This window comes from Ovis canadensis, chromosome 25 (genome assembly GCF_042477335.2).
Source record: "Ovis canadensis isolate MfBH-ARS-UI-01 breed Bighorn chromosome 25, ARS-UI_OviCan_v2, whole genome shotgun sequence".
NCBI classification, from domain to species: Eukaryota; Metazoa; Chordata; class Mammalia; order Artiodactyla; family Bovidae; genus Ovis; species Ovis canadensis.
In genome coordinates, this window is record NC_091269.1 from 20,902,263 (window position 1) to 20,914,749 (window position 12,487).

Here is a 12,487-nt window from a genome sequence, read left to right on the forward strand (position 1 = left end):
ACACATATAGATCAATGGAACAGGATAGAAAGTGGAAATAAACCCACACAACTATGGTCACCTAATCTATGACAAAATAGGCAAGAACATACAATGGAAAAAAGACAGTCTCTTCTATAGGTGGCACTAGGAAAACTGGACAGCTACATGTAAAGTAATGAAAGAATACTCCCTAATATCATACACAAAAATCAACTCAAAATGGATCAAAGACCTAGATATAAGACTGGACACTATAAAACTCTTAAAGGTAAACACAGGCAGAACCTCTCTGACATAAATCACAGTAAGATCTTTTTTGATTCACCTCCTAGAGCAATGAAAATAGAAACAAAAATAAACAAGTGGAAGCTAATTAAACTTCAGAGCTTTTGCACAGCAAAGGCAACCATAAACAAAACAAAAAGGCAGTCCACAGAAAGGGAGAAAATATTGCAAATGAAGTGACTGGCAATGGATTAATCTCCAAAATATACAAGCAGCTCACACAGCTCAATGTAAAAGAAAACAACCCAACTCCAAAATGTATCTAAATAGATATTTCTTAAAAAAAAAAAAAGACACACAGATGGTCAAGAGGCACATGAAAATATGCTCAACAGTGCTCATTATTTTTTTAAAAATGCAAATCTAAACTACAATAAGGTACCACCTCACACCAGTCAGAACAGCCATTATCTAAAAGTCTACAAACAATAAATGCTAGCAAAGGTGTGGAGAAAAGGAAACCTTCCCACACTGTTAGTGGGAATGTAACTTGGTACAGCCACTTGGAGAACACTGTGGAGGTTCCTTTAAAAACTAAAACTAGGGCTATCATATGGTTGCAAATATATCTGAAAAAAACACATATTCAAAAAGATGCATGCACCCCAATGTTTATTACAGCACTATTTACAAAAGCCAGGACATGAAAGCAACCTAAATGCCCATCAATAGACGAATGGATTAAGGAGATGTTGTGTGTGTATATATGCATACACAATGGAATACTACTCAGCCATAAGAAGGATGAAATAATGCTATTTGTGGTGAAGCAAATCTGACAAAGACAAATATCATATATTACCACTTATACGTGGACTCTAAAATAAATGGTACAAATGAACCTAGTTACAAAACAGAAACAGAGTCACAGATATAGAAAAAAAATTCATGGCTAACAGGAGGAATGGGAAGTGTTAGCTGCTCAGTCAGATCTGATTCTTTGTGACCCCATGGAGTGAACCCCACCATGCTCCTCTGTCTATGAAATTCTCCAGGCAAGAATATTGGAGTGGGTTGACATTCCTTTCTCCAGGGGATCTTCCTGACCCAGGGATCGAACCCTGGGTTGAAAAATCTGCAGGCAGATTTTTTTTTACCATCTGAGCCACCAGGGAAGTCCAGAAGAATGGGGGAGCAGGGATAAACTGGGAGACTGGGATTGACACATGCATGCTACGATAGACAGCCACCAAACAGGTAACCAACAAACAGAAACCAACAAATAGGTAACCAAAAAGACATTCTGTACAGCACAGGGAACTCAATTCAGTACTCTGTAATGACCTATCGGGAAAGAAATCTAAAAAAGAGTGGATATATGTATAACTGATTCACTGAGCTGTATAGCAGAAACTAACATAACATCAGAAATCAACTGTACTTAAAGCTGTATAAATAAAGTTTAAAAAAAATAAATGATGCATAAGCATCTGGAGATTACCAATTAGTTTTCTAACAATGCACAAAAATAAAATAATCGCATATGTTGGTATACATCAGAGAAAGCTAATTGCAGTGATTTCAATTATACAGTAAGTCATGCTCATGTATCACTTACACTTGTTCAACAATGACTTTTAAAGTCACTGCAGAGTTGCACTCTATTTTCTCACTTCCCTTCAATGTAAAAACCTCTGAGAACTGGTTTCTGCCTATACCAATTCAAGAGAAATGTTTCATTCAGGAGCATGTACCACTATTATCATTTCCCTCTTCTGAACTATCCCTCACTCTGGTTTCCCTTACAATAGCTTCTCTCATGTTCTTTCTACCTGTCTGACTACTAACACCTGTTGGGGATTCTCCTGTTCATCCTGTAACTGTATTCGCCTCCAGAATTCTACCCTAGAATCTATTTTCTTATCTTCCTAGGTGATCACATGCACTAAATAATCACTTGGCCTGTGATGTGCAATCCTGCATCTCAGCTCCTCTCCCACATCTACTGCACACAGGACACCTGCTTATTGGGAATATTCACCTGTGTGTCCACCTAAGGTGATTATACCACCCATTCAAAACTTTTCCAAGATTTCTTCTCTATCTCAGTGACTCACCCAGCCATTGAAACCTGAAATCTGGACACCATCCATCGCCTTTATGTTCATTTGGTCCCCAAGTGATTTCTGTTCTATGTTATTAATATCCCTCAAATATATCCTGTCTCCAGCACTGTGACTATCCCCCCACAACCTGTTACAGGCCTCCTTGCCTCTCTAACAGTGTAACCAAACAATCTTCAAAGTGGGCTCCTGCCTCCAAGTCTGGGCAGGCTCCACGTAGATGGTGCCTAGGCTGTCGGTGTACCCTCGCTTAAATCTTTAAGTCTCTGCTCCCCCAAATTCAAGGCAAAGCCCAAGGTCCTCAGCCAGGTTTGCAGATGCAGTGATGGGTGGGTGTGGGAGAAGCTTTATAACAGAGCTTGTTTTTTCGCCAGAGTATGTTGTGGTTCAGTTGCTAAATCATGTCTGACTGTTCGTGAACCCATGAACTGCTATCTCCTGGAGTTTGCTCAAACTCATGTCCATTGAGTGGGTGATGCCATCCAACTATCTCATCTTCTGTTGCCTCCTTCTCCTCCTGCCCTTGATCTTTATGGTCTTTACTCTGCCTTCATTATGGTCCAACTCTCACATCTGTACATGACTACTGGAAAAACCATAGTTTAGACTATAGGGACCTTTGTTGGCAAAGTGATGTCTCAGTTTTCTAATATGATGTCTCAGTTCAGTTCAGCCAGTCATATCTGACTCTTTGCAACCCCATGTACTGCAGTATGCCAGGCCTCCCTGTCCATCACCAACTCCCGGAGCCTACTCAAACTCATGTCCATCAAGTTGGTGATGCCATCCAACCATCTCATCTTCTGTCGTCCCCTTCTCCTCTCACCTTCAATCTTTCCCAGCTTCAGGGTCGTTTCCACTGAGTCAGTTCTTTGCATCATGTGGCTAAAGTATTGGAGCTTCAGCTTAAGCATCAGTCCTTCCAATGGATACTCAGGACTGATTTCCTTTAGGATTGACTGGTTGGATCTCCTTGCAGTCCAAGGGACTCTCAAGAGTCTTCTCCACCACCACAGTCCAAAAGCATCAATTCTTTGGTGCTCAGTTTTTTTTTTTTAAATGGTCTAACTCTCACATCCATACATGACTATTACAAAAACTACAGCTTTGACTAGACAGACCTTTGTTGGCAAAGTAATGTCTCTGCTTTTTAATATGTTGTCTACATTTGTCATAGCCAAGCATCGTTTAATTTCATGGCTGCAGTCAAAATCAGCAGTGATTTTGAAGCCCAAGAAAATGAAGTCTGTCACTGTTTCCATTGTTTCCCCATTTGCCATGAAGTGATGGGACCAGATGCCATGATCCTCATTTTTTGAATGTTGAGTTTTAAGCCAGCTTTTTCACTCTCCTCTTTCACTTTCATCAATAGGCTCTTCAGTTCCTCTTTGCTTTCTGCCATAAGGGTGGTGTCATCTGCACATTGGATGTTGACATTTCTCCCAGCAATCTTGATTCCAGCTTCTGCTTCAGCCACCCCAGTATTTCACATGATGTATTCTGCATATAAGTTAAATAAGCAGGGTGACAACATAATAGCCTTGACATACTCCTTTCCCAATCTGGAACCAGTCCATTTTTCCATGTCTGGCGGATGTCTAGGTTTGTCATAAACTTTTTTTTTCCAAGAAGCAAGCGTATTTTAATTTTGCGGCTGCAGTCAACATCTGCTGTGATTTTGGAGCTCAGGAAAAAAAAAAGCTGTCACTCTTTCCATTTTTTCCCCATCTATTTGCCATGAAGTGATGGAACTGAATGCCATGATCTTAGTTTTTTGAATGTTGATGAAGTGAGATTATCATTAGAGCAATAGGTAAATGAACAGGAAGATTGTGGAGGTTCAAGAGAAGACAGAAACAAATCTCAGAAGCTGGGAAAACTAACTTTGCAAGGGAAATATTACAGTACTGATGAGAAGTGAACTCCAGCAGCAGGTCTCTGGCATGACTTGGGTGACAGCAGTCAGCGCTGTGCAAGGACAGCCACCCTGTCAAGAAACAAACGTTGCGCTGCCCTGGTGTGAGTATAGGCTTAATGATGGTTCTTGGGCTTCTGCCTGGTGAGCAGGATGGTGTATACTACAATCCAGGCATTTTTCTAGGTGTAGGGACACAGCAAGAAGCAGAGCAAAATGCTCTCTTAATGGACCTTACACTGTTTGGGGACAAATAAATGACACAATCTCAGAGAATGGTTAAATGTCACAAGGAATATAAAACTGGTGGGGTTGTGCTCAGAACAGTATTTGTGTAATAAATAACTGAATATTATTTATTCACGCTACATTCTCAGTTCTCCAAGGGACGGCAGTTTGCTCGCACCATTACAATCAACAGCTGCTTTATGGCAGCAGGACTCAACTCTCTAAATCTGTCTATTTCAGAGCAGAGGTAAGGGATATTCCCAAAGAGGTGTTTAAGTAAAGGCCATGAAGTTTTGTCTTGAGTAGAACTGGAAAGATGGGGAGTGCAAGTAGGGGTGGATCAATGCAAAATTGGACCAGATGGACTCAGAGGCTCTTAGAGTACGGTTAAGAGAGGTCTCTATTATACTGTGACAGCTAATGCAATTAAAATGTTTGGTTAGCACTGGATATAGGCTCTTGGATTGTCTGAGACAGACTTTACCTTTAGAAAATGAAGCACATTTAAAAGCCTTTGCTGCTGAATATACCCATGTAAAGTAACCTGAGCACACAAGTTAATGTAAGAAAATGGTTTTACTACTGAAGAAGGCCTAATTATAAACAAAGATTTGGCATATATAATGGAACACATTTTTAGTATCTAGATTTAAATTTAGAATTTTGTCCTGATAACTAGAAAAAATATGGGATCCAAAATTGGCCATATTCTTAGAGAAGTGTACTTTGAAATTTATTTTTTCACTATATGTCATTGAACACAGGCTCATGAGCAATCATGTTTAAAGCTAGACTTTTGTTTTCTTCCACATTTTAGACACATTTGATCTACATAAGTTTTTCCTAAGGATTTGCTGTTGTCATCATCTGTCTTCCAGATAACATACAATGTAATGCCCGCCAAGACACAAACATTTCCTTATTCACTGCTGTGATTCAGTACCCCAAAGAATGTTTGGGCAAATAGCTGTTCAAAAATTTTTAAAAATCATAGAACATGTGAAGAGAACCAGAGAAGAAATAAAAGGCTAATTGAAGGTGCTTGATGAACAGACATGAAGAAAAGATTCACATAATTAGGACTGAAAGTGAAAGTCACTCAGTCACGTCCGACTCTGTGACCCCGCAGGACTGTATAGTCCGTGGAATTCTCCAGGCCAGAATACTGGAGTGGGCAGCCATTCCCTTCTCCAGAGGATCTTCCCAACCCAGGGATCGAACCCAGGTCTGCCCACATCGCAGGCGGATTCTTTACCAGCTGAGCCACTAGGGAAGCCCAAAAGTAAAAGTGAAAGTCGCTCAGTCATGTCCAACTCAATGAGGATTAACCTAATGGTAATAAGGTGAAGCATTTCACACCTATAAGGATAAAAAGGTATTATCTTTACAAGAGTCATTGTTTCTTTGACCATGAAGTCATGGAGAAGCAGAAGAATTACTAACACCTGAATTTTATAATAAAGGGGATACAATACAGAAGACCAGTAAAACATGAATAGATACCTATCCATTCAGTCTGAAGGGACATGGTCTCTCACCCAAGTGAACTACTGGGCAAATTCTGAGGGTCTCACACAACCTTGGAATCATCATGATTTTGAAAGATTAGATATGGCTGATCATGTATGATTTATAAGCAAAATTTCGAAATTCTATCTGGGTCACAAAAACACAATTTTGCTCTTCATTCAAAAAGATGGAGTCAAAAGAAAAATTCAGCACTTGGTCTACAAAATACAGATTCAGACTGTTATATAATATAATCACATATAATGTGAACAACTATATGAATCCCATACTCATTCATGTTTTAGATGTGAAATCTAGCGAATTGTTTGACTTCTTTTTTAATGAGTTATAGAGTTAAGGACTCCTTTTTACCCATAAGCAAAAAAGAATATTCCATAAAATTACAGTCTCTTGATCCTAAAGGCCCACTGGATGAAAAACCCAGACTCACTTTCCTTCACCATTAAGAGTGGAGTGAGCTGATGGAATCCTCCACCATGTGACTACAGAACATGGATTTCAGTCAAGGACTATTTAGGAAGCAGTGAGCAGACTTTCTATTCTGTTATGAGGCCCTGAGGATATGAAAATGACAACCACTCTGATATATGATGGACCAAACTTCTGTTTCTAAGATCACAATTAATATAAATGATTAAATGGTCCTGTCTCATTTTAAAAAGAGCTGTGCTTAATGTTTAGTCAAATTCCAGTATAACTCATTCCCTGGGTTAGCATCATTACAGGCACCTGAACAACCTGTGAAACGACAGGAGATGAAGCCAGTCTTCAGAGCGCTGCTCGGCTTCAGCCTCAGGCCCCATCAGTCTCTGGAGAATTCCTGAACTAGGGGAGCCTCCCAGAGCCCAGCTTCATACAGATCTGATTTTCAGAAGATATGCCATATTTCCAAAGCAGAAATGTGTGGAGTAGTGAGTCCTTTGATATAATCATGTTTCAAGGATTTCAAACAGCAATAGATTAATAGATTTCTCCTATTAACACTGTTTGTTCTTTTAATATTGCTTGAAATTTCCTACTGCTGCTTATTTCATAGGAATATAGGAAGAATCAAGAATATAATATTTATAAGCCTTTTATGGTCCTTGGGGAAAATGTGTTAAATATCCAGGAGTATTTATACATCCTATAAAAATAGAATATAATGTTTTAAAGATCAGAAAATCATCAATGTACTTGGTTTTGTAGCACAATGTTTTGATAAAGCAAATACCAAGTTGAACTGAACTTGTACATGTAGATAAAACTTTAAAGAATATCTAACTTTCTATTACAAAAGCATAAAAATTGTAATGCCTTTATAAGTATATGCCATTTTAACTAATAACTACTGTATTTACTGTCATTAAAAAACAGTAATAATGAATATTATCCACAAAACAGCATGTTTAGCTAATTGCTTGTATGTCACAACTGTGTGACTTATGATACAACATCATTTATTTTTCTGTGATGTTAAAATGATCCCTTTTAAACCAATGCCTATTTTTCAAAATGCCTTCTACCTTTCTGCTGAGCAGGGAGGGAAGTGCAGCATCTTTTCAGAATTTACCTTGAATAATAAATTGTTCCATGTTTTCTTTGAAAGGCTGGATGTGCTCTTTTGACGACACTTGGTAAACTTTCCCTGCTTCAACTTCACAGGCTGAAATTAAAGAGAAACAGTGTTCAGAATGTCACACTGCTAATGGTGCATTGAAAGAATTACAAATTGTTTTAGGAAATCCTGTTAACCGTGATAACTGACAAATGTCAGCATCCAATGCTGTCAAAAGAAGCCTAGCATCAAGGCTTCACTTTAGGGGATTATAAAAAGAAATAAAAATATAGTTGATGTACAACATTATGTTAGTTTCAGGTATACAACAGTGATTCAACATTTAAATATATTATGGAATGAATGCAATGGTGAGTCTAGTAACTATCTGTGACCATACAAAGCTATTACAGTATTACTGAGTATATTCCTCATGCTGTATATTAAACCCCATTCAGTTCAGTTCAGTCTTTCAGTCGTGTCCAACTCTTTGTGACCCCATGAATCACAGCACACCAGGTCTCCCTGTCCATCACCAACTCCCGGGGTCTACTCAAACTCATGTCCATCGAGTCGGTGATGCCATCCATCCATCTCATCCTCTGTCGTCCCCTTCTCCTCCTGCTCCCAATCCCTCCAAGCATCAGGGTCTTTTCTAATGAGTTAACTCTCCACATGAGGTGGCCAAAGTATTGGAGTTTCAGCTTCAGCATCAGTCCTTCCAATGAACACTCAGGACTGATCTCCTTTAGGATGGACTGGTTGGATCTCCTTGCAGTCCAAGGGACCCACAAGAGTCTTCTCCAGCACCACAGTTTAAAAGCATCAATTCTTTGGCGCTCAGCTTTCTTCACAGTCCAACTCTCACATCCATACATGACCAATGGAAAAACCATAGCCTTGACTAGATGGACCTTTGTTGGCAAGGTAATGTCTCTGCCTTTTTTGTGTTTTAAATGGGTTTTTAAAAAATATAAATGTATTTATTTTAATTGGAGGTTAATTACTTTACAATATTGTATTGGTTTTGCCATACATCAACATGAATCCGCCACAGGTATACGCATGTTCCCCATCCTGAACCCCCCTCCCTCCTCCCTCCCCGTACCATCCCTCTGGGTCGTCCCAGTGTACCAACCCCCAGCATCTAGTATCATGCATCAAACCTAGACTGGCAATTCGTTTCATATATGATATTATACATGTTTCAATGCCAAATCATCCCACCTTTTCCCTCTCCCACAGGGTCCAAAAGCCTGTTCTATACATCTGTGACTATTTTGCTGTCTCGAATGTCTCTGCTTTTGAATATGCTATCTAGGTTGGTCATAACTTTCCTTCCAATGAGTAAGTGTCTTTTAATTTCATGGCTGTAGTCACCATCTGCAGTGATTTTGGAGCCCCCCAAAATAATGTCTGACACTGTTTCCCCATCTATTTCCCATGAACAACAGACTGGTTCCAAACAGGAAAAGGAGTACGTCAAGGTTGTATATTGTCACTCTGCTTATTTAACTTATATGCAGAGTACATCAAGAGAAATGCTGAGCTGGAAGAGGCACAAGCTGGAATCAAGATAACCTCAGATATGCAGATGGCACCACCCTTATGGCAGAAAGTGAAGAGGAACTAAAAAGCCTCTTGATGAAAATGAAAGAGGAGAGTGAAAAAGTTGGCTTAAACCTCAACATTAAACCCCATTACTTATTTTATATTAAATACAAGATTATACCTCTTATCCACATTGCCTTTTTCAACCATCCCTGCACCGCTAACCCAGCAACCACAAGCTTATTCTCTGTATCAATGTATCTTTTCTGTTTTGTTTGATCATTTGTTTTGCTTTTGGGATTCCACACATAATTCACAGTCATACGACACTGTCTTTCTTGTCTGACATATTCCACTTAGCATAATACCCTCCAGGTCCATTTGTGCTGCTCCAAGTAGGAATCTTTCCTTTTTCCATGGCTGAATAACGTTCCATTGTGCGTGAAGGTGAAAATGTGTGTGTGTGTATATGTATGTATGCATGTATGTATGTATGTATATATATATATAAAACAGATATACAGACATATGTATATGTAAAACATGTCTTCTTAATCCATTCATCTATTGGTGGATACTTAGGTTGCTTCCAAATCTTGGCTATTTATAAATTAGGCTTCAACAAACATAGGGGTGTATACATCATTTTCAATTAGCATTTTTACTGGTATAAATACCCAGAACTAGAATTCATAACTGGTTCCAAATAGGGAAAGGCTGTATATTGTCACCCTGATTATTTAATTTATATGCAGAGTACATCATGAGAAACCCTGGGCTGGAGGAAGCACAAATTGGAATCAAGATCGCTGGAAGAAACATCAATAACCTCAGATATGCAGATGACACCACCCTTATGCCAGAAAGTGAAGAACTGAAAAGCCTCCTGATAAAAGTAAAAGAAGAGAATGAAAAGTTGGCTTTAAAACTCAACATTCAGAAAACTAAGATCATGGCATCTGGTCCCATCACTTTATGGCAAATAGATGGGGAAACACTGGAAACAGTGACAGACTTTATTTTTGGGGGGGCTCCAAAATCACTGCAGATGGTGACTACAGCCATGAAATTAAAAGATGCTTGCTCCTTGGAAGAAAAGTTATGACCAACCTGGACAGCATATTAAAAAGCAGAGACATTACTTTGCCAACAAAGGTCCATCTAGTCAAAGCTATGGTTTTTCCACTAGTCGTGTATGGATGTGAGAGTTGGACTATAAAGAAAGCTGAGTGCTGAAGAATTGATGCTTTTGAACTGTGGTGTTGGAGAAGACTCTTGAGAGTCCCTTGGACTACAAGGAGTTCCAATCATTAACTTCTAAAGGAAATCAGTCCTGAATATTCATTGTAAGTACTGATGCTGAAGCTGAAACTCCAATACTTTGGCCAGCTGATGCAAAAATCAACTCATTAGGAAAGACCCTGATGCTGGGAAAGATTGAAGGCGAGAGGAGAAGGGGAGGACAGAGGATGAGATGGTTGGATGGCATCATCGACTCAATGGACATGAGTTTGAGTAAACTCCAGCAGTTGGTGATGGACAGGGAAGCCTTGCGTGCTGCAGTCCTTGGGGTCACAAAGAGTCAGACATGACTCAGCAACTGAACTGGACTGATGATATTTTTCTATTTTCAATTTCTTGAGGAATCGTCATACTGTTCTCTATAGTAGCTCCTTGAATTTACATGCCCAGCAACAGTGAATGAGGGTTCCCTTTGCTCCACATTCTTCTCACCAATAGTTATTTCTTGTCTTTTTGATAATGGTCATTCTAAGGGAAGTTAGGTGATAGCACATTGGTTTTGATTTCTGTTTTCCTGATAATTAGTGATGTTGAGAATCTTTATCATGTGTTTCTTGGCTATCTTTTTGTCCTTTGGAGAAATGACTGTTCAGGTCCTCTGTAGTTTTAAATTGGATTGTTTGTTCTTTTTAATATTAGGTTTTAAGATTTCTTGATATAATTTGAATATTAAGCCTTTATCCAGTATATTATTCACAAAATATCTTCTCCCATACAGCAGGCTGCCTTTTCATTTTGATGGTTTCTTTGGCTGTACAAATGTTGTTTTGTTTGACATAGTCCCATTTATTTTTGCTTTTCTTACCCTTGCCTGAGGAAACATATCTAAAAAAATGTCCCTAGGACGTAAGACGAAAAAGAATATACTGCCTATATTTTCCTGTCCGTATTTTGTGGTTTCAGGTCTTACATTTGACTCTTTTACCATTTTGCCTCTGAATATGTTGTAAGAAAATAGTCCAGTATCATTGTTTTGCATGTGGCTGTCCAGTTTCCCCAAAAGCATTTATTGAAGTGGCTATCTTTCCCTCACCACATATTATTGATTTCTCTGACATATATTAATTGACCATGTAAGTGTGAATTTATTTCTGGACTTTCTGTTTTGTTCCAGTGATACATGAATCTCTTTTCCTGCCAGTACCAATCACGTTTTGATTACTGTATCTTTGTAGTGTAGCCTGAAGTCAGGGAATGTGATATCTTCAGCTTTTTCCTTTCTCAAGATTGCTTTGGCCTTGGGATCATTTGTGGTTCCATACAAATTTTAGAATTTATTCCAATTTTGTGAAAAATTCCACTGGTATTTTGTTAGCGACTATGTAGATTACCTTGGGAAGTATGGACATTTTAGCAACATTAATTCTTCCAATCCATAGGCATGGTATGCCTTTCCATTTACTTGTCCTCAACTTCCTTCATCAACATCTTAGAGTTTTCAGGTCTTTCCCTTCCTTGGTTAGATTTATTCCCAGGTATATTTTTCTTGATACAATTGTAAATGGATCGTTTTCTTAATTTTTCTTTCACATAATCATTATCAGTGTATGGAAATGCTGCAGATTTCTGTGTACATTAAGCCCCCTATATACAAACAAGCTGTATTCTGAGAGCACGTTCATAAGTCCAATTTGGTCGTAAGTCTAACAAAGATGGTCTATGTACCCAACTAACAAAATCGGCTATTTACTGCTGTTTTACACTTGTGTTCAGACATCCTGAGCTTGAAATAAAGAGACTCTACTATTGTACTCTTTACGACCCTGTAAAGCACAGAAAAGCACAATCACTTGTAGAGAATGCACCTGAGTCACAACGTGTGCCAGACACACGAACTAACTGATGTGACCGGATATGTGAACAATGTTGGCCTCACTGAAGGTCTGCAACCTGAAGGTTCATGTTAATATGTGGGGGACTACGCTATTAAATACGGTACCCTTTAACTTTACTAAATTCATTTATTAGTTCTGGTAGTTTTTTGGTGGTGTCTTTATTTTTTTTTTTAGTTTTTATTTTTACTTTATTTTACTTTACAATACTGTATTGATTTTGCCATACATTGACATGAATCCACCACAGGTGTACATGCGT

The 12,487-nt window shown here is 38.7% G+C and overlaps 1 protein-coding gene across 1 annotated transcript in view; it reads right to left on the reverse strand.

The window, feature by feature from the left end:
• The window catches only part of FMN2 (formin 2), a 354,330-nt gene that overhangs the window by 67,710 nt on the left and 274,133 nt on the right, over positions 1-12,487 (reverse strand). Inside the window, exon 14 of the mRNA XM_070289497.1 lies at positions 7,556-7,648. Within this exon, the coding sequence (XP_070145598.1) occupies positions 7,556-7,648 (93 nt within the window). The remainder of the gene's footprint in view (positions 1-7,555; positions 7,649-12,487) is intronic.